Source organism: Diadema antillarum, unplaced genomic scaffold (assembly GCF_040938485.1).
Source record: "Diadema antillarum isolate AM-2024a unplaced genomic scaffold, OU_Dant_1.0 seq00000300_RagTag, whole genome shotgun sequence".
Lineage (NCBI taxonomy): Eukaryota > Metazoa > Echinodermata > Echinoidea > Diadematoida > Diadematidae > Diadema > Diadema antillarum.
Genome location: NW_027271323.1, coordinates 2,621,633 through 2,649,171, shown reverse-complemented (window position 1 = coordinate 2,649,171; position 27,539 = coordinate 2,621,633). Strand labels below are relative to the sequence as shown.

At 37.3% G+C, this 27,539-nt stretch overlaps 1 protein-coding gene across 1 annotated transcript; it reads right to left on the bottom strand.

Annotated features, from left to right (window-relative positions):
* Nucleotides 1-1,071: 1,071 nt before the first annotated feature.
* On the bottom strand, nt 1,072-25,758 carry LOC139730260 (sushi-repeat-containing protein SRPX-like). Its single transcript, XM_071641143.1, has 6 exons — nt 25,612-25,758; nt 8,215-8,268; nt 7,142-7,274; nt 4,125-4,240; nt 2,588-2,776; nt 1,072-1,277 (listed from the first exon to the last, which is right to left on the bottom strand). Exons 1-6 carry the CDS (start codon nt 25,667-25,669, stop codon nt 1,072-1,074), a joined length of 756 nt encoding a protein of 251 aa, XP_071497244.1. The 5' UTR covers nt 25,670-25,758.
* Between the last annotated feature and the right edge of the window lie 1,781 nt (nt 25,759-27,539).

The window sequence follows — 27,539 nt, the reverse complement described above, 5'->3', positions numbered from 1 at the left end:
AATATCTTGTCATGCTCCATACTTGCATGTGTTAACTGTGGTAATTTCATACCATTAAAGTAACAAAAAAAAACCCTGATTTGACTTTGAGCCCTATAAAGCCCAAGGGGGGGGGGGGGGGCACATTGTGCCCCTACCATATTTCCGTTTGCCACTCCTACACCCTTTACCCGATTTCAACCAAATTTGGTGACTTTTCCTAAAATCTTATTGCAAACATTTTGATATATAATTTAGCTATGTCCAATATTGCTGGTTGCCATGGCAACCCTGAAACTGACAACCATGTTTGTCAGATTTTGCATGATTTTCTGTTCCATTTTCAGTTAACAATATAATAATGGATGAAATGGGGATTTTCTTGGCTGTAATATGCTGAAGGAGCAAAATGTGAAGTAATTATGCTTGTGAATTGCCGTCAAATGGTATTCTTATTATTTTCTTTATTTTTTATGTGACAGAGGCATCAAACAATAGATATAATAGAAATAATTAAAAATAGAGCATTTTCCAAAGACTACTCTTTCATTTTGTGTTACTTTCACACAAGCTTTGCCTGTAATATCATTTCTTTATCATATTATCAATCTTCAGACTCAAAATTTAAATATTTTGGAAATATGAAATGTGATACCAATATATGTACCCATTCCAAGCAATACATCATAGGTTTCTTATATTTCTTTAATGTAATGAATAGTGCCCACACATGTTGACCTTGAGAAATTTCAACCATAACCAATAGTGAAGGTTGACTTGCTTTTCCTTTGTGGTAAATATGAAAATGATTGATATAAAATAAAAACTTATATACTGGGATAAAGAAATAAAAAGAAAAACATGATTTTAGCATATTTCCTATGTATTTCTTTATATTCTCGTAAGTAGCGCCCTCAGTAGATAACCTTGAGAAATTTCAAATGTTGGGTCATGTAGAGTATGAGGTGCTCCACCCATGTGCCAAATATGACGGTCATACATCATATAATAAAGAAGTTATACAGGGGGGGGGGGGCACAATGTCCCCCCCCCCCCCCCTTGGGCCTGGAAGGGGTCAAAATAGCTTGGGCTTTATAGGGTTAACTCACCTTCGCAGGTCGGCAGTGATCCAGTCCAGCCGCTCGCTGTGCACACTCTGTTCCTGGTCTGGCCCGGTGAAATGCTGTATCCGCTGTCGCATGTGTACGAACACACGCTCTGGGAGATGTTTTGATTCGTGCATGTGACTTGACCATTTTCAGGGGGAGAGGTCACCACTGTCTCTGAGCAGGTCAATTCTAGGTAAATCAATTGTGGGTGTGTATAAGAACATAGTGTGACATATGGAACAAAAGAAGCAGAACAACGGACAGAAGAAGTCCGCACAAAACAGTGGACGATAAGAAGTCCTCTTATGGTTTTCACTGTAAAGCTTCCGAAAGATAAAAAAAAACACTCACACACAAAAAACAAACAAACACAAACACACATATACACAATCTGCTTTTAAGAGCGTCCTTTTTCTGTCCATCCCAGATGTTGGCATAATGTAGTGACTGCAGAAAGGGAAATTATCAATAACTTTTCCAATAGTTTTTATTCGTGCTTTTCCATATTTGGCAACAAAAAATTATTATGCTGCATCGTCCTTAATTTCGGAATGATGTAAATGGGAATAGAAAACATGGCTTTGATATCACAATTCCCTAATATGATATAGAGTCTTCGTTACATGTGAAGAAAGGAAATAAAGAAATTAATTTTGGGAACATTCTCAACATAATTTCTTCATCATTTCATTTGTCCTTCAGCACATTACAGAATAGAAATCCCCTTTCCGTCCACTATTAAATCGTTAAGTGAAATTCGATCAGAAAAAAAAATGGACGGCATGGTCGCAGATTAACAGTTGCCACGGTATCCAGCAATAGTAGACATAATTATGTATTGATATATCTGGTGGGTGCACTGAAATCCCCTAATCACTTAATTTCTTCCAAGAGAGTTGTTTCATTGGTTTGTCCTTTTATGAACCCCCATCCATTTCAAGCTTAATCGCTTACGATGGCGGTCTTCTGCATTTAATTATCTCTATCATTTATTGAAAATATGTTGTACATTTCATTTTATGTTTCTGTGTGTACGTATACTAATTACTATTCAAAGCTATTGCTTATTAGCATATTGTGTGCTATCATCGTTTTACAATATTTCACTGCACTTGCTATTCTTTGTCTTTGTGCTTTTGAAATTTGTATTCAATTTGGTATCTGTTGAGTGCGGAAATAAATCAAATCAAATCAAAAATCAAATCTCAAAATACTCGCAATAAAAATTGAAACTGAGTGAATGGCTTAAACATGACAAATGAAAATATATATATCCTATGGGACACAATACAGTATACAGAATGCTCCCAACCTTGGGCTTGAGAGGGTTAATTGATTAATAATGACTTGATAACAACAAGGGTTTTTTATTTATAGTTTGGAGCATTTTTCACTCCTTGTAATCTAACAAGTACTTGCAAGGTGGGTTTAATGTACGTACAAGATTTTGTGTTGCTAATCATTGTTGAGCTACAAAACACAATCGAAAGTTTCCCTACCCACGCAATTAGGAAAGTAGCCCAACCATGCAGCACGCTCACTGTTTCCGATACACGATGCACTCGAGCCGCTAGAAGTGAGAGTGTACCCTTGTAAACAGTGGTAATAGCAGGTTGATCCGATTAAGTTTCCATTCGTGCATGACAGGTAACCGTTTTGTGGTCCTGACAGTGCAAAGCACTTCATTACTATAGTGTAATGAAACAAAACAGAGAATATTTTTTTTTTTTAAATCAAACAGCAAATTATAAAGAATATTATTGTGAAGGGACTCACAATTTAGTAGGCGTAATACAGGTTGAATCTCGTTTCAAGAAAAGCCAAGTCAGAAATAATTATTTAGTGAAAACATAGATATTAGTAGTACACATCAGCCAGAGTTTGAGAAAAGAATGGGCTGTTGATTAAAAGGTTTCTAATTTTCAGAGTTTCGGTGCATTTATTGCTGAAGTAAAGTGACTACTATGCTCTATATCGTCAGCGTGTACAACAATATGTTTTCGCTTCTCAGCAAAATGAAAGAGCACTTGACTTTGTCTCTTTCAGGTTGTAGGGGAAATGTCAGTAGCAAGGTGTAGGAATACGAGTTTCAAGAGAGACTACTTGACTTGTGCATTGACGAACTTTGTCTTATTATCGGATACACGAGCCATATTCCGTTTTCGCATTTTCAAGACCCTTAGGAATGACGAATCTTCTTTCACTTTCAGATTAACGAACCTTATATTAATTTTTCGGAATAGCTAACCTTTTTATGGAAACTATGAATCATTTGTTTGCGGGTAAACACACTTGTAGAATAACTAACCTTATTTTAATTTCGGATTTTTAAATGAATAATGATCATCATGCTATTGCTTGCTATTGTATTTGTTAAAGTATTTTTTTTTTGGCAATTCGACATAAATGTTATAGGCTTACCTTTAATGAAAAAGAAATATAGTTTATCTAGTCTATTTCTATTTCAGTTAATTACAGAAACAAAATCTTCTTAAACTCGCCAAGTCTATATTTGGAGTAATAAATCATTAGATCCTCTTTAGAGTCATTCTCATATTTTTTTTTTGTTACAAAATCATTCATTAGAGTGACGTCGTGGAAATAGTATCAGACAAAAAAAAATACTTCGGCTTTCTCTTTCCGGGATTAAAATTACTTTAACACGAACTCTACCGATCCCTACATTACATGATCACAAGATAACATAATAATAACTCTCATTTCTGACCTGTACAGCTTCTTCTTTTTTCAAAATTGCCGCAGCTCTATCTAGTCATTCAGACAAATCCCCTTTCCCAATTGATATAGGCCATAAAGATTGATTGGAATTAGAACATATTGATTAAACCTCTTCTTGACCAGGTTGTATCAAATGACAGGCAAGAACATCTGAAAACAGCAAATTCCGCACAGACCCTCACCGAGCAGACATTATCAGGAATTTGAATTTTGAGTTGTAACAATTCCCTAGTTTAAAAGATAATCCCTTTAACTCAACTGGTTTGAAGTGTGGCAAGTGTGTTTCTGTTTACTTACATTTGACAGTAAACTTGACCTTGCAGGTAGAATAGTTTGGGACAGTATCTCTCGCCTGGTAACTTATCACATGATTGCCCTCGTAGAAACTCGAACCGGGTGCATCGCCGTTTCGTCTAAAATAAAGACAAAGCCAATCAAAGACTACAACACGACGCCTGACATTTTGATTAGTACTTTCCAGCATACTGTTCGTCAAGAGCATTTATTATTTTCATTCATTGTATATATATATATATATATACATAGATTTTATATGTAGTTACATTATGTCTATGTATACATATATATATATATAAAACATAGATTATATATATAGTTATATTATATCTATGATTATAATATAATATATATATATATATATATATTATATATATATATATATATATATATATATATATATATATGTGTGTGTGTGTGTGTGTGTGTGTGTGTGACCCTGCTCCTCAAAACAAACAAAAAGTCGCCAGATATGAATTTCTATAGTTAAGACCATATTCTGAAAGAGCAGACTTTATGCTTTAAAATGATGTATAACTCAAATCAAATGGGCTCTCCTAACCTATCTAAATATTGGAAAGAAAGCACAAACTCAGGAAAAGTGTGAATTGAGAAAAGAGGCTCTGAAGTACAGTGTCTATTCAAGCGCTTAATCTTTACCAAACCGTGCTGGCTGTGCGATGAATGGGACAAAAAACAGGAAGTAAACCACCAGAGTACAATAATGAAGGGATTATTAGATTAAACTGAAATTTAGCATGCTTCATCAACACATTCCTTTCATGATTAATGCCGACTTTCAAAGCAGTAGCACTATCCTTTCAAAAGTTATTAGAGTTGAAAGTGAAGAGTGTGGACAAGGTTTTTCAGAAATGAAAAAGGGATTCTAAAGACACACCTAATCGCACTAGTCTACCAAAAATGTTCGAGATAAACTGCTTAAAAACACACTTTCCTGCCCGTTTTATGATACCAAATTTTAGCATAATGTATAAAAGAAGACCCGCTCTTTTAGAAAATATAAAAAAGTCAAGTTCGGCTAGGTTGACCCATTTCACTTATTTTCAGTTCTCACGCAAAATGTGTGTGTGTGTGTGTATGTATAATATATATTCAAGTTTCATAATATAGTCATATTCTTGGATTACGGAGGGGGAGGGGGAGCAATTTAGAGAGTCTTGGACTTTGTCGAAGTACCCACCTATATTTATATACACACACGCAGGAAAGCAAGTATACCACAGGTAAAACGGTGAATAAAATTTTGTAAAATCCACAATTTAGATAAAAGCGCGCTCTGCATTCCAACCTGCAAAATATCGGCATGTTGACAGGGGGTTATGCGGAGGAAATAACACGAAAACACGTAACCCTTGAAAACCAGAGAGAAAAACGATATTTGTGTGATTGTTGAGTAACCATTTCTAAATTATTTTATAGCAGCAGGGTAGGTTTGAATATAATATCGTCCTGAAATAGAGGCAGACTTAGATCTTCAATTCAATCACAACTTCATTAATACAATGTAGGCCTAGTGTAAAGTCACAAAGATGATTTCTCTAATATGAACGTTTTTGGAAATGATGTTTTTGGGATGAGAAGTAAATAAGACTGTGATTTTTTATTTTTTTATTTTTTGGTAGTCGTAGCAATTTTGTCATTGCCCTCTGACCAATATTGCGCTACCTTTAAAGAAGTCCTTATAGAGGGTCCAAAAATTTCAATGTATTTTCGTATTTCTCAATGACAACACTATAATCAGATATTACAAAGTAGTATGATACATGATATCCGGCTAGGATGCACAACAGATTGTAACAAACATTCAACATGATAGTGCCTTTTTGCGAGATAATTTCTTGGCTCTATGCATAACGACTAAAGAAATAAGATGAACAAATCTGATCAAGCAAGCTTGTTAAGCCTAGGTCTCAATTTTGAAGTGTAAGAATCGAGATAAGGAGCGCCGCGGATACAATAAATGACCAAACATAGAAAACGAAAAGTATAAACAAGAATTTTCAGGGAAATAGCACGTTCTTCTCAAATACTGACGAGGAAGGCAAACAATAAAAACAATAAAACCCCACCCTGCAGGCTATCGAACAGCTGTTTTAACAATGCTGACATAGAGCAATAATGAAATCTGAGCAATTAAAAACGTCTACATTTGGATTTTCGATCTTCCAGAAGATACAAGGGAAGACGTGAAAAAGGAAATATTGATACTAGCATGAACTTTTTTTTTTTTTTTAAATTCTCCCAGCTATCAGAAATGAAATAACCACGATAAATCAGTCGTAAACGTATCCGGGAGTAGGAAGACAAATACCCGTACAGAGCCTAGTTTTAGACATATATAAGGAAGACAGAAAACAGATCCCACAAAGTTCATTCCTTTTCCCTTTTTTTCAACTCAACGATATTAGTTTGCTCCCAGGCTCAGATTTCTTTATCCACGTCTAGAGTGTTCGTGTGCGTTACATGGGCGAGCATTGCAGATGCTTATGGACGTGAATGTTGGTCTCGCCCAGCAATCTAACACCAGTACCGAACTTGAAATGACAAAGTTGTTATACCCAAGGGCTAGTGATGGCCAATGAGAAAAACAAACAAAACAAAACAAAACAAACACGTAAATCGCTAACAACACCGAACTTGATCTCCCAATGTGTTTCACACTGGGGTGAATGTTATGTTACGTTATCATGTGTGTGTGTTTAAATTTCAAAATGATGAGTTTGTTCATAAGAACAAGATCTTGAAATGACCAAAATTTGTTTGATTACAACTGAAGCATTTTCATGTTTAAATGTGTTTGTGCATTCAGGCATTCACTGTAGGCCCAATCAACTCCGGCTTGTCAGATTTCTCATAAATCTGCCAGACAGTATCACTTTGTTTGTGCTTCGTATCAGATTCACCTACTCATTAAAACATCTCTTGACAGATATGCGGTAGATTCTAGAAAGAACTATCTTTTTAGTGAGTTCAAAAGTCTTCAAGTCGATTCTTACACAACTTTGACAGGGGGCGACTTTGTATCCGAAGCGGTAGGTTCGTTCCATCTCACTCTCACCGGCACCGAGGCAGCAGTAATTGTTCCCAAAGTCACTGGACAACCCACATTAAACCTAGGCGGGGTCACGTCTGTTGAGAACAAAATTTAAGTTGGCCTGCACGTTAATTTTGTAATCCTTTATTCTTTGTTGCATTGAAAAACACTTTAACATGCGCCTCTGTAATAATTCAAAGAGTTTAGATCAGACTACACGCTGTTTTTGCGATAAGTTTTGAAACACCCTTGTGTTATGCACAACGGTGATTGTGAAGCTGGTGCGTGGTATTGCGTGGTATGGACTTAAATGAAAACGTTATGTATCCACGGTAAATTAAACGCATGGTTTGCCATTCGGAGCAGTGATTTAAAAAGAAAATGTTCGAGTTATTCCATTTGATGCATATGTTTATGATACGTCAATTACATTACAAAACATCCTGTCATGTAGAAACTTTGCGATAAAGCTCTCAAAAGAAATATCACAAGTTTTTCTAATCATACCACAACTATAGACGATTTAATTTAGAAACCATTTCAATACAATTGTTCATATTTTGAATCCTTGCCAATACTTAACATTGCTTATGATGATTAATCTTTTTTTTTTCATCATTTGGTTCTATCCCTAACTCATTTTTAGAACTTTTTAGAACTCTTTTAAAACTCAGGGTGGGGGGGGGGGGGGTGGGGGGCTCACATTCTTCCCGTCTAAGCGGGGAGGAGGGGTTCTTGACCATGATTCCCCCTCCCCCGGTGCTGCAGCCCCTCCACACTGAAAAATCTTCTGCGGCCCGTGTATAACGCTGTTTTTTTATTTAATATGCAAACGGTAAATGATGACTGAAAAACTTAAACTCGATTTTCAATTTCTCCAAGAAATGCCCTTTAAATGCTGATAATGAAAAAGATTATAATAGGCCACTGTATACAAGCACGCGACAGAGCTTACTGGCTATACCAAAATGTGCGTACATGTATGTTATGGTATAATATGCATTTAGGCGGGGGGGGGGGGGGGGGGTAACTTACCCGGGGGAGATGGTGGTGGTGCTCTCCTTCTTCTCCTTCGTCTGCGCCATGATTCTGGACGAAAAAAAGTTTTACAAGTACAATTTAATGGATACAGAACAAAATTAAATATTACATGAATGATCTAAATGAACGAAAACAATAAAAAAATATTTTAGTCAGATTCATTTTGTCGAAGCCTTTGCAATAAAGGGTTAAAAAAAGAAAGATTACATAAGTCTGTAATGCTATTGCCTTATGCACTGTGGTCATTGAATTTAAGTTTGACTGTTTATTGATATTTCTGTTAAAATCATACATAGAGGGATACAGCATATCTAACAAGGAATGATTTAGAAATATAAAAAAGAGAGGAAGAAAAAGGGGAACAGAATATGGAAATATGCCATAGTGTACCATTCATACAAATGAGTCGGCAAAAGATATTGAATATAAGGGTGCACGTCACGAGACCGACACCCACGAGTCATACAGCCCACAAGTTATACAGCTCACAAGTCATACAGCCCACGAGTCATACAGCCCACAAGTCATACAGCCCACCAGTTATACAGCCCACGAGTTCGACACTGAGTAAATAAAGTATAATAAGCTTGTCGTCAATACGTCATGTACATGTGGTGAAGTAATCTATATAATATCAAACAATAATAACAACAATAATAATGATAGTGATAATAATATTAATAATAATAATGATACTGATAACAATAATAATGATATTGATAATAATAATAATAACAATAATAATAATAATAAATAATAAATAATAATAATAATAAACATCATCATCATCATCATCATCATATTAATAAGAGTAGCCTCTTCAGTGTTCAATTATTATTAGTCTAGCTTTGCCAGGTACCCATTTATACACCTGGGTCGAGAGGAACGAGGTGGGTAAAAACATTTTGTCCAAGGACTTAGGCACTGGGCGGGATTCGAACTAGGGTCCTCCGATTGGGAGTCGGGATTCTTTTCCACCATCAGTGTCGTATCTTTATATACTGCACTGTGCAACTATGCCCCAGGACATCCTGAGTCTTCATATTTCAATTTTTATATAGATATTACACCCACAGTATTTCACATTTCTCTTGATCTAATGTCTAAGGAGCATAACACATTACCTAATAAACTTTCTTTGACATTATAATCTTTTTATGGAGAAGAACTCGGCCACATGATCATATCCAAATCTAATCTCTGAGATTGCCGCCATTATGCTTTACAAAACACGCACTTCACATAGTGTCAGTGACTAACTGAAGCCTTCATACACGTATAACAGCTCGTTTGTGAATCACACACCATCTGATAGTCAAGATACCCAGAATGACAAGACAAAAAAAAATCATTGTTTGTTTGTTTGTTTGATTTATTTTTCTTCCAGCACAATTTCATACATAAATCAAAATTATTTTCAGTAATATCACATGGAATATCAGTAAGCAGATTACAAGTACATGATTCAAAGAAGGAAAATCGATGTATAAATTGTGACCGTGCACCTCAAAACGAACATAAAGTCGCACACACTGATTTTGCGTGAGGACTGAAAATAAGTGAAATGGGTCAACCTAGCCGAACTTGACTTTTTCATATTTTCTGAAAGGGCGGATCTTCTTTTACATTATGCTAAAATTTGGTATCATAAAACGGGCAGGAAAGTGTGTTTTTTTTAGCAGTTTATCTCGAACATTTTTGGTAGAATCGTGTGATTAGGTGTGTCTTTAGAATCCCTTTTTCATTTCTGAAAAACCTTGTCCACACTCTTCACTTTCAACTCTGATAACTTTTGAAAAGATAGTGCTACTGCTTTGAAAATTGGCATTAATTATGAACAGAATGTGTTAATGAGGCATGCTTAATTTCAGTTTAATCTAATAATCCCTTCATTGTTGTTACTCTGGTGGTTTACTTCCTGTTTTTTGTCCCATTCATCGCACAGCCAGCACGGTTTGGTAAAGATTAAGCGCTTGAATAGACACAGTACTTCAGAGCCTCTTTTCTCAGTTGCAGACCAATCACAAATATTATTGGATATCAGACATGGACATAGTGTAATTGGTAATTGGACGAAATAGTAATATACGCAAGACTAAGTGGCAATTAGGCCAAAATGTCATGGCTATTAGACGAACAGGCTGCAGAAGAAATGGGATTAGACCATTATGGGATGAGACTACATGGGAATTACGTAAAATGGGATTAGATCAAGCAGCAGTTTTCCTGATGTCTCAACACAAATTGCGCCCATCTTTTGCTCATACCCTTCGAGTTCCCCGCACCCATCATTCATTGGGCAACATGGATCAATCGCCATGCCATCAGGGGATTCTGTTCATGAATCAATAGTTGAGGTTCGTTTCTTTGTTTGTTGCACTGTGTTGTGACGGTTGTTATTATTGGGTTTAATGTTTAACGGTTATGTCAATGGGGAATTTTATGTTTATAAATGAATGATTAATGTTTGTTTGTTTGTTGTATTGTACTGTAACGTTGCAATTATAATATGTTATATTTGTTATATATAATTTAGATATGAAGAGAAGATATATGAAGATGAGTGATGAGTTGAAGATAGATGCAGAAGATAAAGATGTTGATTGAAGAGGAAGATTTATTTGAATGTTGAACTTTAGATGATAATTATGATGGTTATGGAATTGATTTAAACCATTAAATCAAATGATGTAAGATGTTTTATGAATATAACGGTTATTATTTCTATTTTCTGAAACAATCATTGCAAAATATTTTTGTTTGATGTTATTTGTAATTTGTCACGCATAATGTTGTTCTTTGAACAATAGATTGCTATCTGTGTGTATCTCTTGCATGTAACGCCGGTGGAAGGCACATTTCTACATTCACATTGTGGACAACAAGACATTCAATTCAATTCAATTCACTTCAATTCAGTGTAATTCAATTCAATTCAACTCAATTCAATTCAATTCAACTCAAACACAGCTTTCACCCAGTCTGGCTCTTCTGTCTGGAACTTATTGCCTTTGAAATTGAGAATGAAGATCTCATTCCCTAAATTCAAGAAAGAACTAAAATTTTTTTTTTGTTCCAGTAACTGTGTGCTTTTTTTTTCAGTTGTGGTCTTTTCCTGAATGAAGCAATGTGAGAGGAGGCCTTTACCTTGTTGTAACAGGAGTGCCATTGTGTTACAGACATGGCACATTAAAAGACTACATTATCTTTATTACTGTATAGTTCGCAGGACATGTTACTCAGATAGGTCATATTTTTGTTTGCCGGTGCCGTAAGTTGATCTTGGGAAGATACATTGCCAAGTATCCTGTGTCTATTGTACAGTGGACCATAAATATTTTTTTCTCTCTCTCTTTTAGTGATGTCCATCATTACACTTTGAGGGAAAGGGAAATAAGTTCGTTTAATTGCTTTAAAAATGTGATACTCCATCGACTAAACAAGTAATCAGGTATGTTGTGTACATTTGGATGGATCGTTGTAAAAGCCCATGATGTATTTTGCAACGAAAATAATTATTATACACTTGTGTTTGTGCATTAGATTGGATTTGTTGCTTAAATTTATGACAAGTGCATTGCCATGTTAGATACTTTTGTGAAATAATACATTTAACATGCAAGGACATGTTGTCAAAATTGCACTTAACGTCAGTAGCACTTTACTTTTCATAGTAAATTATCCTGTAAGTTCTTTGTATTTTGATCATTACGTGTACGTCGGTGCAATGTACATGCACAGTGCTAGTGAGCTGTAAGGGCGGCGCACTCACTTCAACTTTTTCACCAAAAATGTCATTATTTAACTCAGTAAAAACAGATGTTAACATCAAGATTAGTTTACTTGTGAGTTGCTTCTACGCAAGCCCCAAAGCTACAATATGACAATCTAAGGCCTACCCAGGATTTTTTAGAGGGGGGTGTTCAGTGGCGTACCGTGGGTCAAGACATTGGGGGGGGGGGGGGGGGGTGCACCTCATGGAAGCAACATCAGAATTGCATAACTGTACAATTAAATGCGAGCGAGCGGAGGGAGCGAGCTTGAAAATTTTGACATTTTAGAGTCCCCAAACTGCCGTTTGTAGTATTATAATATATATATATATATATATATATATATATATATTTGCTTTGGAAATTAAGGGGGTTGCACCGGGTGCAACTGCTGGCAGTTGCTGGCAGTTGCTGGCAGTAACATCAGGAGAAAGGCATAACGATTAAATGCGAGCGAGCGAAGCGAGTGAGCTTAAAATTTTGACATTTTACAGTCCCCAAACTGCCGTTTGCAGCTATATTTTTTCGCTTTAGAAATTAAGGGGAGGGGGCGCACCGGGCGAAACTGCTGGCAATTACTGACAGCAAAATCAGGAGAATTGCATAACGATTAAATGCGAGCGAGCTTGAAAATTTTGACATTTTACAGTCCCAAAACTGCCGTTTGTAGCTATATTTTTTCGCTTTGGAAATTAAAGGGAGGGGGCGCACCGGGCGCAACTGCTGGCAATTATTGACAGCAACATCAGGAGAATTGCATAACGATTAAATGCGAGCGAGCGAAGCGAGCGAGCTTGAAAATTTTGACATTTTACAGTCCCAAAACTGCCGTTTGTAGCTATTTTTTCGCTTTAGAAATTAAGGGGAGGGGGCGCACCGGGCGAAACTGCTGGCAATTACTGACAGCAACATCAGGAGAATTGCATAACGATTAAATGCGAGCGAGCGAAGCGAGCGAGCTTGAAAATTTTGACATTGTACAGTCCCAAAATTGCCGTTTGTAGCTATATTTTTTCGCTTTGGAAATTCGGGGGGGGGGGGGGGGGGGGCGCACCGGGCGCAACTGCTGGCAATTACTGGCAGTAACATCAGGAGAATGGCATATAACGGTTAAATGCGAGCGAGCGAAGCGAGCGAGCTTGAAAATTTTGACATTTTACCGTCCAGAAACTGTCGTTTGTAGCTACATGTATATTTTTTTCGCATTGGAGGGAGGGGGCGCCCGGTGCGCCTCCTGGATCCGCCAAGGGTGTCGGTTTATGTTCATGATTGGGGGAGGTATGACCAGCGAGGAGGCGTCGAAGTGACCAAGCGGGAGGATGTCCAAAATCTGCACTTTATATATAAGATAGAGCATCCCCTAATTTGTTTGTGTTTGTGAGTGTGTGTGTTTCATATAGATGGAAAAGTTAGGAAATAGCCAAGGTCAAGTCTTATTATTGGCAATGCAAGGCATTTTAATATAGACTAGTATGTAGAGCAACACTGCAAAATCAGTGATCAAGCTTTGAAAGCAAATGTGTACAATCTATCAAACATCACATTGCGCAACATTGCAGCGACTCTTTTTGCCATTCCGATATTCTGAGTACACTGCGCACATTCTGCTTGTATTCAAAATGCCAACCAGGAATCACGCTGAATCACAATCTTTTGTCGTCTCCGGGCTTTTTGAACAATGTTATACCTGTTTGATTTCATGGTTAAAAGAAATCTTAGAAAAATATCTTTTTTTCTTGATCATCCTTTCATGTCGATTTCAAAAGCAGTTTACTAACCCTTGAATTACCATTTTCGTATGTTTATAGTTTTTTTTTCTTTTTTTTTTCTTTTTTTCTTTTTTTTTCCTTATTTTTTCTTTTTTTTTACCAGCGGATTGGAAGGGGGGCACGTGCCCCCCATGCCCCCGTAGTTACGCCACTGTTCCTAGACCTAGATATCTAGTGCATTTTAGGCGCAATAAAGTCATCCAACCACAATTTATAGACTCACACTCAGTTATCTTTCAGTTTTAACTTTCAGTCATTGAAAAAATTCATATCTTCTATTACTAAAGATTACCAAGTCCATGTGCTATTACTAATTACATTGAGTAGCAAGTAACTTGCTACTCCCAGAGCTTCCAGAGCTTGCTGCTTCCAGTAGGCTACTATACTGACTGTACTTGGTAGTCAGTGGCGTATCTAGGGAAAACGGCGCCCGGGGCAAGCGCGAAAATTGCACCCCTAATTTTTGAAAAAGTGTTCAACCCCAACCCCATCCCGGTAGGGACTTTAAAAAAGTCCTTATGATATGCTTTTTGAAGCACTTAAGAGGGATCTTTTGAGGGTGATTTAAATGTAATAGGCAACCCTAAATTTTGATATATTTGGCGAGCGAGCGCAGCAAGCGAGCCGAAAATTTCATATTTCAGCTTTATACATAACATGGAATTCTTGTCATTTTTGGTTATTAAATCTTCGAATTACAATTCTACGGCCTTATAGATAACGATTTATACCAACAGTGTCCAATCCCATCCCGGTAGGGATTTAACAAAAGTCCACAAGATCTGCTTTTTCAAGCACTTAGAAGGGGTCTTATGAGGGTGATTTAGATGTAATAGATATTGAAGAATTTTGGCGAGCGAGTGCAGCGAGCGAGCCGAAAATTTTTGTATTTCAGCTTACAAAACATGGAATTCTTGTCATTTTTGGTTATTAAATCTTCGTATGACAATTCTAATCAAGATATAGTGACGGTCTTATAGATAACGATTTATATACCAACAGTGTTCAACCCCAATCCCATCCCGGTAGGGACTTAAAAAACGTCCACTTGATATGCTTTTTCGAGCACTTAAAAGGGTTTTTTTGAGGGTGATATAAAATCTGATAAATTTTGATAAATTTTGCCGAGCGAGCGCAGCGAGCGAGCCGACAATTTTTGTATTTCACCTTACAAAACATGGAATTCTTGTCATTTTCTGGTTATTAAATCTTACAATTCTAATCAAGATATAGTGACGGCTTCATAGATAACGATTTATGCCAACAAACTAAGGACTTGGAAAAATACTCCAAATTACTACGAGTGAGTGAGCCGAAATTTTTATATTTCCACGTCATCATTACGTTTTGTTCTTCTTTTTTTTTTTTTGGGATAAATTTTGGCGAGAGGGCGCAGCGAGCGAGCCGAAAATTGTTATATTTCAGCGTTCCAAAACATGGAATTCATGTTTTGTTTTTATCTTGTTTGATTTGGTTTTCTGCCCCCCCCCCCCAATTCTTCTTCTTCTTCTTTTTCTTCGTCGGTTTTTTTCTTCTTCTTCTTCTTCTTTTTTCTCGTTTTTTTCACGTGCCCCCCTTGCCCCCCCCCCCCCCCCTAGATACGCCACTGTTGGTAGTTGATACTACTAACTTAGCATGCAATGTGCCTATAATAGGCTGCAGCGCAGCGTGCATTGTGCACACATAATATTATGCATCATACTAGTCTGGTAGGTGTGCAACCCACCGACCGGGTGCATAACGACCGACCGCGCATTATAATGGCATTGCGCGTACAGAAAGAAAATGTACGCATGGGAACTACGCGCAACGGTGTTCCATTCTTCACTGGGCTACGCTACCGAGTAAAATGAGGCGAAAACAAATAAGTATTCCCTCTAAATTAACAAAATTTACCAAAATCGAATAAGATTTATCGTGTAACTACATATAACTAGGCCGGCAGTGGCCTACCCGCTTTGCTGACTCGTTGTTAGATGTAGAGTATCCTTCCGTAATAAATTTGACGATTTTGACCGCAAAATTGTCACCGCCGCTTGTACGATCGTGCACACACGTTACACATACACATGACATAATTATTTTGTCGCCCGCTTACGACCGTACGAGTTGAAGCAGAAACGAGAAATGAATGTGAAAAAACAAACCGACTCATCTGATTTATTTCAATTACGATGAAAAGTTTCCTAATGAAAATCAATTCAAATTCATCAAACAGTCCTTCAAAAGTAATATCGAAGGATTCAAAATATATTCAAATATTATTGGGGAAAAAATGACGGCTAGAAAAAAAAAAACAGCGGCCTGTCGAAAAAACGCATTTAAGTGCCCTTTATACGTATTGTCAGGGTGGTCGGTTGAAATGAGCAGGGCAACTGAGTGCGGAAAAAATGACACCCCGCGTGTTCGAAGCCGCCATCTAGAGCGCGTACCTCAGATCGCATTTTCAGTGCGCGCTTGTGAATCCGGAGTATTTTCTCCACACGTGAGTAAAATTTCAGGCAAATTGTGAGATTTTTCACGTTTCCATTGATAGAAAAACGTTAGGTGGCCGGTATTATGAACACCCAACCATACTAAGTACACAATTTACGGTACCGCGTACGGTATAATACCGGTAAACGGTGAACATTATGCGCAATGTACTGTATCTTCGCGATTCGGTCAGAAAGCAAAGCAGGGATCGGGAATGTCTACTGTTTGCGCGTCAGCTTCACGCGCGGTGCAGTAACGTAGTATTGACACGCAGTTCTTTAGTGCGTATAATATTATGTAACTCCATAATGTATCATCATCCACACAAACATTAAGATAAAACAAGGAAGAGAGAGAGAAAAAAAATGAACGCAAAAGAAAGGAAAGGCGGAATTCAAAATGGAAATAAAAGCGGTAAAGACAGCTTTTGTTTCATTTGTCAACATCTAAACATTGCTGAAGAGGGGTGTTGAATAGCTCAAACACCTCCCTTTTGCCCAAGGGAGGTGTTTGAACACCTCAAACACCCCCCTTTTGGCAAAGGGGGTGTTTGAACACCCAAAACAACCCCCCCCCCCCCCCCCTCGGTACGCCCTTGTTGACAATGCAGCACAAGTGCAGTACATAAATCTTGCCTCTTGCCTCGTTGCCAGTTCACACATGCAGTGGCGGATCCGGTGCGCGCCCCCCTAAATTTAATTAGATAAAGCAAAAGAAATAGAAATGAACAAATAAAGGGGTCGTGCGCCCCTTAAATTTTACACCCCCCCCCCCCCCCCCCCCGATCCGCCCCTGAACAACATGTAGTCTAGCTTCTGGACTCTTTTACTCGTAGCGGTGATTCAGTGTACGCGACAAGCCGTCAGAGGGCTTGACACCCGAAGTTTGGATAGGGTAAGTTTGGAGAACAGACTGCCATATGCGAGATGATTGGGCGTGCAGTCTCACGATTATTGCATTAGAAAATTTGCGCCCTCTGTTGGTTTATCGCACCGGGGAAAAAGGGAAAAGGCCCATTGGATGAGACTGCTGAACATAGTAGTGAAAATTGTATTAGTGTAATCAATGTAATGATATCAATCATCTGAACATAAGCAGATAATGTTTCAAAATAGGTTTGGAAATCTTAATGTACTTTTTTTATTGGTCACCATCAACACGAGGGCGCTCTCTATCCTAACAACAGAAAAAAGGAGTATTTTACATCCCTCAAATCTGATGTTACTCGACGTAATTTCGCCCGGTACAAAGATAAACAGAATATTCATTAAAAAACGTAATTAACTAAAATCCTATAATAAATGGTCTGTCATTCAAACTGCAACGTTTGTGTCAGGTAAGTGCTACGACACAATGTTATCACTTTTTGTAAGTGTTTAATGGATAACACATGTGTGATTGTAGGATCATGAATATGAAATTGAAGAGTGGAGTGCGTTGAGCTTGTAAATAGGTTACAGCCTGTTTATTTATGATAAACCCCTCTTTAAAATCTATTAAAACTACAATTGTATTTTCATCTACAAAGTCCAACCCATTCCGCAGAAAAAAATAATGATAATGCAGTCAATTGCCGAGTTGACGCTGCATTGTAAGACCTTAGCAGAAACTGTGTGTGTGTGTGTGTGTGTGTGTGTGTGTGTGTGTGTGTGTGTGTGTGCGTGTGTGGGGAGAAGGAACTAAAGCAAAAATGATCCATGAAATAAATGTGTGATCAATTTCCCTCTGATTTCATAAACTTATAGTTGATTTTGTCAAGAGTACAAAAAACCCCAACAACAACACACACACACGCACACACACACACACACACACAGACACACACACACAAATATCGTCACTTCACTGGTGCTCCTTTATCGGAGATATAGGAAACACGTACGTACGTAATCATTCCTAAACACGGAGTGGGATGGGTGCGAGCACGTGGAAAGTGATCATACCCATTGAAATAACCCTTCTATGTTTAATGAATTATGCTTCTTCTTTTTTTTTTTATTCCACTTCAGAAATCCGAAGCCAAGACAATCAGGTACATGGATATTTTAGATTATTTTAACACCTGACCGCGGAATTCTGACTATGAACTTTGTTCATCGTCTTATCAAATCTCATGGTTACCATGGTTACGTAGTGGTACCACTCGGGTCCACGCGTTTGGTGATTGTTCTTTACAGCCACATTTGCCCAGTCATAAACAAGTTCAAATGGCTTGCCAAAATTCCGTGAAAAAGACTATTGATTTTCTTTTATCATATTTGCACATAATCTGTTATGTCCAGATCAAAGTCTAAGACAGGACAATCCCTTGGAACAGGCCTAAATGCATCTAGAAGCAATAAATGCTGAACTCAGATATAATATATTCTAAAGCATTAGCACGAGATTTATATGCCCGATGAAATAGTCTGTAAACGGTATCAATCATCAATATTGAAAGTAAACGAATGTGTTTGTCAAGCCTTTGTCACGATGGGAAAACCCCTTGTTACGAAAGACTGTGGGTTGAGTAAATAATTGTTGCTGAAGCCATCTCCCAATCTTCGCCCAAATGAGAATGGGGCCTATAAAGCATTGTAAAGTAATTACTTGGGGTGACTTGGGGTTCATTTTGTGCCCGTTTTCTTTTTTTTAAACAAGAAATACGATTTTTTAGAACCGATAAAGAACTAAGATATTAAAATTAAAAAAAAATGTATATGCAACAATAAGTAAATTGTATTTATTCTCCGAGGCTGTCATCAAAATCTAGTTTCTGCTTTAAAACGTCAACCTCCTGTCTTTTGTTCGTTATGTGATTGACTAATAAAACATTCTTGATTTTTTTATGTATTATCACAAAAAATATATGCATTAGTATATTATTATACATTATTATGCATATGTTCTCCATTTGTCAAATAATTACATTTCGAAAATTGCTTTGTGAAAATACAGAAATCAATCAAATCAAATCACATTAAGATTATTTAAGCTCGCACAAGTACTAATCCGATGGACGTCACATTGATACTTGATTATAAGATGAGAACGAAATTTTAGTGAAACAGGTATAATAAGCTAGAATTGAATTATACAAAATATAATCATGAATATTACGGGAAGAGTCAAAATCTTTCGTCAAAACCTTTCGTAACCCCCCCCCCAAAAAAAAAAAAACAAAAACAAAAACAAAAACAAAACAAAACAAAACAAAGACGTTCTTGGCAATCGAAGAGCCGAATTCTATCCCTTTTCTGTATCTAACATCAATATTGAAAGAAAACAAAAATGCCTGTGCAGCCTCGGATGGGAGAATCCCTTCAGCATTGAATATATATACCCAATGAAAATCTGTAAACGCCATCAGTCACACAATATTGAAAGTAAACGAATATGATTGTGTTTGTTAAGCTTTTGTCATAATGGAAAATCACTCGTTTCGAAAAAAAAATGGGTGGAGATTGAAGTATGCTTCAAGCAAATACAGGCACGCAGTGACATGTCCTTACACAATATTCTTATCATCATTCAACTAAAATACCCAAGTACATTACAAACAGAAATTGACACGTGACGTTGAATAACCAAAATTTCAAAAGAATTAAAACCACCCTGAAAGTAGCGCTGACGATTGATTCCCATATGTTTATGACGAGAGAAATGGAAATAAGAAAAGTAACAATGATATTAAATGAAAGAAAGATGTTATTCAGAGGGGTGAAGGTTCAGGTGCGTGTTTCTAACTCTAACAATGATATCGTTAACATGGATATCACGATGACGGGATTATGATAATCATGATAATTAACTCGTATTTAGGGCCCTATGCAAAAGTCGTCAATTGAAACATGGAGAATTTATGTTTTGTTTGGAGATGACACGTGAATGATCATCAGCATTTTTTTTTCGCCGAGGTCAGTAACAAGTCTTTGTTTATGTGTGTACGGGACCTATAAAGCAATGATTATTCTATAGAACCTAGAACTCATAGCTTTCAAATTAATACGGCTACCGCTGTAATTTTAAGAAGTATTTTGTCGAAGTGTAAATACTTATCAAAAAGTGTCATTTTCCCTCAGCTACTAAAACAAAATTGAGTTTTTTTCCACCCAAATGAATCCATTTCTTTGGTACCGAAAGGTGGCAATTTTCTTTGAATTCCACCAAAAGTCTGCACCAGGTCGTTGAATTTTAGTTATAAAAATACACAAATCCCCTCATGTGATAATTTCCAAATGCCCCCTCCCCCCCCCAAAAAAAAAAAAGAAAGAAAGAAAGAAAGAAAGAAAGGTGTACACTAGATTGATGATTTCAGTTGTACAAATGCCAAGGCTCCCTTCTGTCCAAGAGGGATAACCCTCCCACATACCTTTCCCCTTCTATCCTTCTCCGCGGACTTCGTATCGCACAGTGAAGACGCCGTGCGTAATGTCGTAAAGGCACTGCACAGATGATCTCATTCACCACTTGTCTCTACCTCTAGTGGTCATGAGCAAGGATCTGAGTCATGGCAAAGCTTTTCTCTGTCCATTCGGATTTGTTATCTGTCCATCTTTTTCTTTATATTTTTTTTTTCGTTTGCCTCTCTTCCTACCTGCACTATGCCTGCAAGGTATCTTTGCCAGTACGCCAGCTCTTGTCGCGTGTTCTCACCACTACAGTTTTCTCTTCTTACCGTTGTCAGGAGATCTTGATATTTCCTAATGGGCTGGCGGATTATTTTACGCACTTCCTCATTTGTGACATGGTCCCTGTATGATATGACAAGCACGCTTTGTTGCAAATAGACCAGTTCGTAATTCCACTTTGCGCGTGAGCAGAATAAGGTCATTTGTACCAACAAACATTTTGGTTTGTAAATTCACTGAGACAAGCATCTGTGATGCGATGATTATTCATGTGATCCTTATCTAAATGGTGCTTGCCAGCACATCCACCTGACAGCAAGAATGGTATTTCGCAATATAAAAGGAAATAGGCTGTCATTGCATTCAATACAAAACAATGAAATGGATGCCTGCTAAATTGTCAACTGATGGGATATTCTGATCACCTGATCTAAACGCAAGTTCATTCTTTGTTCGAACATGAATTCCATAAATTGTTACGTCGGGCAAGCTTATGCGTTATGCCGCTTTGAAAACGAGTGAAGTGCCTACCCAACTGAGAAAAAAGAAAGGTCATTTGTACCAATGTGTACATAAGCTAATTACGAACTGGCTCATACTCAAGAGGATGCCATTAACTGCTCCTCTCCCATGTTCTGCCGGACGTTGTCTATTCCTTTCCAGTTGTCGATCGTATTTCTGTCTCGGCTTCTTCACACCAAACTTGATGGTCATCGTCATTCGACGATTCCTGACAAGTCAAGGCGTATATGGGTCTCCCTGAATCTTGTGGATATGCAGTTCAGATCAGTTTCCTTCCAATCAGAACTTAATCTCGCGTCCTCCAACAGGCTCTTTCTTGCTTGTCCTTTATGATACATCAAATCCCGCCTCCCTTTCTTTGGTATAGATGCACAGTCAGTTTGGTTGAAAATTCAGCCATTTATTTAGCCATGACTGTTCTTGAATAGAGTTTTTCCTACCGTAGCTACTGCAAAGCTAAGTTAGCTACAGCTTTCTGCAGACGCCGTGTTGCTCGACCAAGACTACAGCCTGGAGAAAGAGCGTGGTAAAAGCTGTAACAGCAGGGAGCTTCGGTGGTGAAATTACTTGTACAGATAACGATACAATTAATACCCTGTATCGTCGCTACAAAGGCAGGCAAACATCGATGAAACCGCCAATCTCTCATTCCGCTACACCAGGTAGAACAACCATGACAATAAAAACTTCCGACTTATCAACAAATTTCACAAACAGTTTATAGCCAATAAAACAACACACTATCAAGCACCACAATTTCTACGTCACACCAGCGAGTGCGCAGAAAAGCCGGCACTACACGACAGCCGTTGGAAGAATGTCGATACTACCCAACAAGATTGTTGTTTGATTTTGGAAATGCAAATTGGGATGATATCTTTGGGAATTAAATTAAGTTTGAACAGAAGAGGAGATGTGCTGATAAAAGTGTTAAGTTGAGAAAGATACTAATGATGCTCAAAATGGATTTTTGATTAAAAATATTGCAAAAAGGGACTATTTGTAAAGAATGAAAACGGAAGTACTATACTACAGGATTCAAGGTTAAAGCATAAAGATAAATTTATTTTGAATATCATTATTTTAAATATCTACAATCCTTTTGAGTCATTTGACAAGAGATAATGCAATGCTCCTAGATCCCACTCCTAGCTTGTGAACATTAAATTAAATTGGTCGATTATACTATTAGAATGATGACTATCCTTGACAGTCAACTTTCGAAAATTTGACCTACGATTAGGATTTAAAATCGCTGCATGAACCATTTTGTAAGGAAAACGTGTATGAATGATTACGGATTGAAGACGACATTTATTAACAACTGTGACAGGCAGATGTGGACACTCTACAAATTATCCTACTACAGTCTGTAGTAATTATGTCTACTCTGGTCGGTGACCACTTGAAAAGTGGTTCGATGAGAATTTTTCTATATTTCTCGAACTGGTTAAGTGTGGAAGGATATCAAATTCATGTGAAAAAACAACAACCACACCCACGCAAAATCGAGACACAACAATGAATTAGTTACAAACAAGTCATTCGCACAAATACAAAAGAAATTTGCAAAAATGAATGGAAATAACATGATACTTCAAGGCTGCAAGTTGCAGACATTTCCATCTCTGTATAATCAAAATATGTGGGTTCCAAAGTATACAGGTTGCCTATAAAATAAACACTTTTCAGGAACGGCGCAGTGTTTTCAAAAGTGTGGGGGCCCACTTCCGGGTTTCATGAGCTAACAAAGTGATGACATCTTATGTATTCCTTTGTATGGTGCACAAAAAGTGTGGGGGCCCGAGCCCCCACGGCCCCCACGGCTGCGCCGGCCCTGCTTTTCACCGTAATATTTCTCATAAATTGATTGGCTAATATCAAAGGTAAACTAATGTTAAAGGTAAACTAATTGGCTATCACCCTAGTAGGTCAATAGAAAGGGAAACTTTACGCATGAGTGAACACATTTGATTTTCTTCCAAGGCACAAAAGTAAAAATCACAAAATATGGAAAAGTTGTTATTCAACAAATTAACAATGAAAGAAGGAGATTCTACACAATAAGAAAATGCAAATTAATTAAAAAACATCAGCTTATGATGCTTATGTCTCTGCAACCGTTCAAAGATCAAGAAATGAAAAAAAATAATGGAGGAAAATTAAGAATCATCTGTCAACTCCACTTTTCTAAAGACATAAGAAAAGAAGCAATGGTAACAAAGATGGTAGACATTTGAAATATTATAATTTGAAATAATATTTCGTTCTTGCATTTGTCTCATGAATTCTTACATCCCTGGATTATAAAAAGGAAGTGCAGTAATTCTGTCCATTTTATCACCTTTGCGGCATACTTATTTAAACTTTGAGTTGACAGAAAATATATGTTTTCCTTCAGTTTCCCCACTGTTTTGTTTGAGAATATAAAGAGAAACAAAAGAACGAAAACTTGTTTCAGCTGTCTCATTCGTGTCTCTCATTGCGTTAAACTGGCCTTGTGTTATCATTTTAACCTTGAAGGGCATGTGCATATTAAATCCATGATTAATTACTTTTAATTGTGTGCCATGGACGATAAAAACAAATGTGTTCACTCATGCGTAAAATTTTTTTGTTGTAAAAACCTACCAGGGTGATAGCCAATTAAATTACCTTTAATATGGTATATGACACAATGATTTTTATGAAAATCTCCTACGAAAAAAAAAAAATGAACTGGAAAAAGTGTTTACTTTTGTGTTCTTTTTTTTTCCTTTTTTTTTGCTGAGTGTATCTGTGTCATTTGTTTTCACTGAAGAAGCTCTAAAATAATATTGATATTATTGTCCATTCATACTGCAACATTGTTCGCGCAACTCCAAAAAAGTCACATTAGGCGTTTTCACATCAGCCCGATGTTCAAAATAGCGCGCTATATTCTGACTTACGAAATTAACCCAATCACGAAATAGCGCGCTATTTGATAATGTGAACACGAATTAGCGCGCTAATTGTATCGCTCTGATCGAGAAAATTTCTCGAGTCCCACTCGGGTAATTTCTGAAATAGCGGGATAGTAGCGCGCTATTTGATAATGTGAAAACGACTCGAGAAATTAGTGTGACGCATCCCATCATGCCTAGCGTGTGTGACCCGATCGATCGAGGCAAACTGCACACAAATCACGAGGAATTTTTGAGAAGGCACACACATTTTTACTGATGCTGTTGAAACATACTCAGCTGTCGAATCAGCTCGAAAAAAAAAAATGCGGGCTAATTCTCTTCGGGCTGATGTGAATGAGAAATAAAATAGCGCTTTAATTCGCAATCGCGAAAAATATCTCGACTACTATGAGCTTGGATTTTTATCGGGCTGATGTGAAAATGCCCATGGGATGGAAAGCATATTACTTGTACAAAAGAAAGCCATACGTATAATGCATCGACTCAGGTTATCGGGACCATTCAGATCCTCTATTCGCAGAATTACAAACACTCAAGGTAATCGACATTATTATCATTCTTGTGTTGTTGTTGTAGCAAAACTCACTCTTTGTGTTTCTCCTACTTAACGGTCACTTTTGGACAAAGACTGCAGTAAATTTCTAAATCGCCTTAATGTACGTAACGTACGCTACATTGTCTTTAGGAAGAGGATTTGGTGTCTTATTGTATACTGGATCTTGTCTGTGCCAACTTAAATTTGTAGATTAGATCTGACATGACACTACACATAATTATCTCAAACTCGGCCTCCGAGCAAGTTCATCGAAATAACATTGTTTCTTGCAGCAATTAGAACAGCTTTAAAGTGAAGATTTCGCACACTGAATAGTTACATCAATAAGATTCGCCGCATAAAAACTGCCTGGGAGTACCCGACAACTTCTTTTTCGTTATTTCACACCCAGTCTCGCGAGATAAAATTTCTAAAACAAGAATCCGACGAATGAATAGAGCTTTTGCTTCCATGCGATTTCTAAGTGTCTGAAAAAATGTGTTTTCTCCATGTTTTTAGGCGTGAACAATTTTAAGTGTATACGAAACAAATGGTCTACACTCACTTTTAATGCAATTCCACTGGACTGGTAGAAGCAGCCCGTTTGATCCAGGAAATGAGGGAGAGATTACCTATTTAGGCTTGGCCCGGAAAAATTATAGTATCATAGAATAATCATAAAAACTTTTGATTTGACAAATTTACCACCGTGTCAACCTGGTTTAGTACTACATTGAGAAGTGAATAAGGATATCTTACCAGAATCAGAGATGAATGATGAGAGCAAAAGGATTATGACAAAAAATCGGAGATGCATTTTCTTCTTTTTCCTGAGTAAGACATCAGAGTTCTGTGCTAGCGTCGATTTGAGGAGAGCGGACCAAACATTAAGTCATTCTGCTGCAGCGTTCAATATTCAAATAAGCGAGACACAGACACAGAGAAAAAACCCTCGGACACGCAACCGACTTTGACCTGTTGCACAACAGAACCCCGACCCCCCCCCCCCCCCCGAAAAAAAAAATATTCAGAATCATAATAAGTACATTACACAGAGGGGTAGGGGAGACCGGATCGAGTTGTTACAAATTTTACACTTTGAGATCTATTAAACAAACAAAAGGATAAATTCATTTGATTTTCTCTGCGAGAATAGCTTGGGCCCTCTGTTAATTGGAAATAGTAAAAACTGTGTCAGTCAAGTAAACATGAATATCGTATTGCAGAATTGATACACAATATATTTTCTAACATCCTCCCCCACTGTAGAGGCATGGTGCATATGGGGTACTTGAGTCATACTTTAAAAAGTATGGATACATGGGTTAAAGCAGTTCTGACAATGAATTACTGGGCATACGTGTTTATACAATGTATTTGCATGTTAATGTATGCGTGTGGGTATGAGTATATGTGACCGTGCACCTCAAAACGAACATAAAGTCGCACACACTGATTTTGCGAGAGGACTGAAAATAAGTGAAATGGGTCAACCTAGCCGAAGTTGACTTTTTCATATTTTCTGAAAGAGCGGGTCTTCTTTAACATTATGCGAAAATTTGGTATAATAAAACGGGCAGGAAAGTGTGTTTTTTTAGCAGTTTATCTCGAACATTTTTGGTAGAACAGTGTGATTAGGTGTGTCTTTAGAGTTCCTTTTTCATTTCTGAAAAACCTTGTCCACACTCTTCACTTTCAACTCTAATAACTTTTGAAGAGATAATGCTACTGCTTTGAAAGTTGGCATCAATTATGGACAGAATGTCTTAATGTGACATGCTAAATTTCAGTTTAATCTGATAATCCCTACATTGTTGTTACTCTGATGGTTTACTTCCTGTTTTTGTCCCATTCATCGCACAGCCAGCACGGTTTGGTACAGATTAAGCGCTTGAATAGACACTGTACTTCAGAGCCTCTTTTCTCAGTTCACACTTTTCCTGAGTTTGTGTTTTCTTTCCAATATTTAGATAGTTTAGGAGAGTCCATTTGATTTGAGTTATACATCATGCTACAGCTTAAAGTCTGCTCTTTCAGAATATGGTCTTAACTAAAAATTCATGTCTGGCGAATTTTTGTTTTGTTTTGAGGTGCAGGGTCACATGATGTGTGTCTGTCTGCATGCACGTCTGTGAGTGTGCGTGCATTTTGTTTGACTCGTATTCTATTGGGATGCGACGTACACGTCCCTAATTAGAGCTGGATTATCATGAGACAATGTCACATTAAAACATATATGACCGTGCATCACAAAACAAACAAAAAGTCGCAAATCTTGATTTTACATGAGGACTCAAAAAAGGAAAAAAAAAGTGAAATGGGTCAACTGAGTCAATCTTGGCTTTTCCATATTTTCTAAAGCTATCCTTCTTCCACATTATTCTTAAGTTTGGAATCAAAACACGAATGGGAAAATCTGTTTTCAGCATGTTTCTACAACCTTTTTTTTTTTAGGGGGGGGGGAGTAGAATGACCAGGTACAGTATGTCTTAGGGGCCTCTTTTCATTTCTTCAAATCCCTTGCGCACTTTTCATTTTCAAGTTTAATAACTTTTGAAAGGATAATGCTAGTTGCTTTGAAAGTTGGTATCAATCATGAACAGAATGTGTTAATAGAACATGCTCAATTTCAGCTTAATCTGATAATCCCTTCATTGTTGTTGCTCCTCTGGTTTACATCATGTGTT

Bases quoted from the DNA above. Each gene is read 5' to 3' on its own strand.
- LOC139730260 (XM_071641143.1), bottom strand. From the start codon at position 25,669: ATGCATCTCCGATTTTTTGTCATAATCCTTTTGCTCTCATCATTCATC. The intron at 4,241-7,141 runs GTAAGAATCGAC...TCTTTATTTTAG, and splicing joins TCGCCCCCTGTCAAAGTTGT to ACGAAACGGCGATGCACCCG. The intron at 2,777-4,124 runs GTAAGTAAACAG...ATTACACTATAG, and splicing joins GGTCAAGTTTACTGTCAAAT to TAATGAAGTGCTTTGCACTG.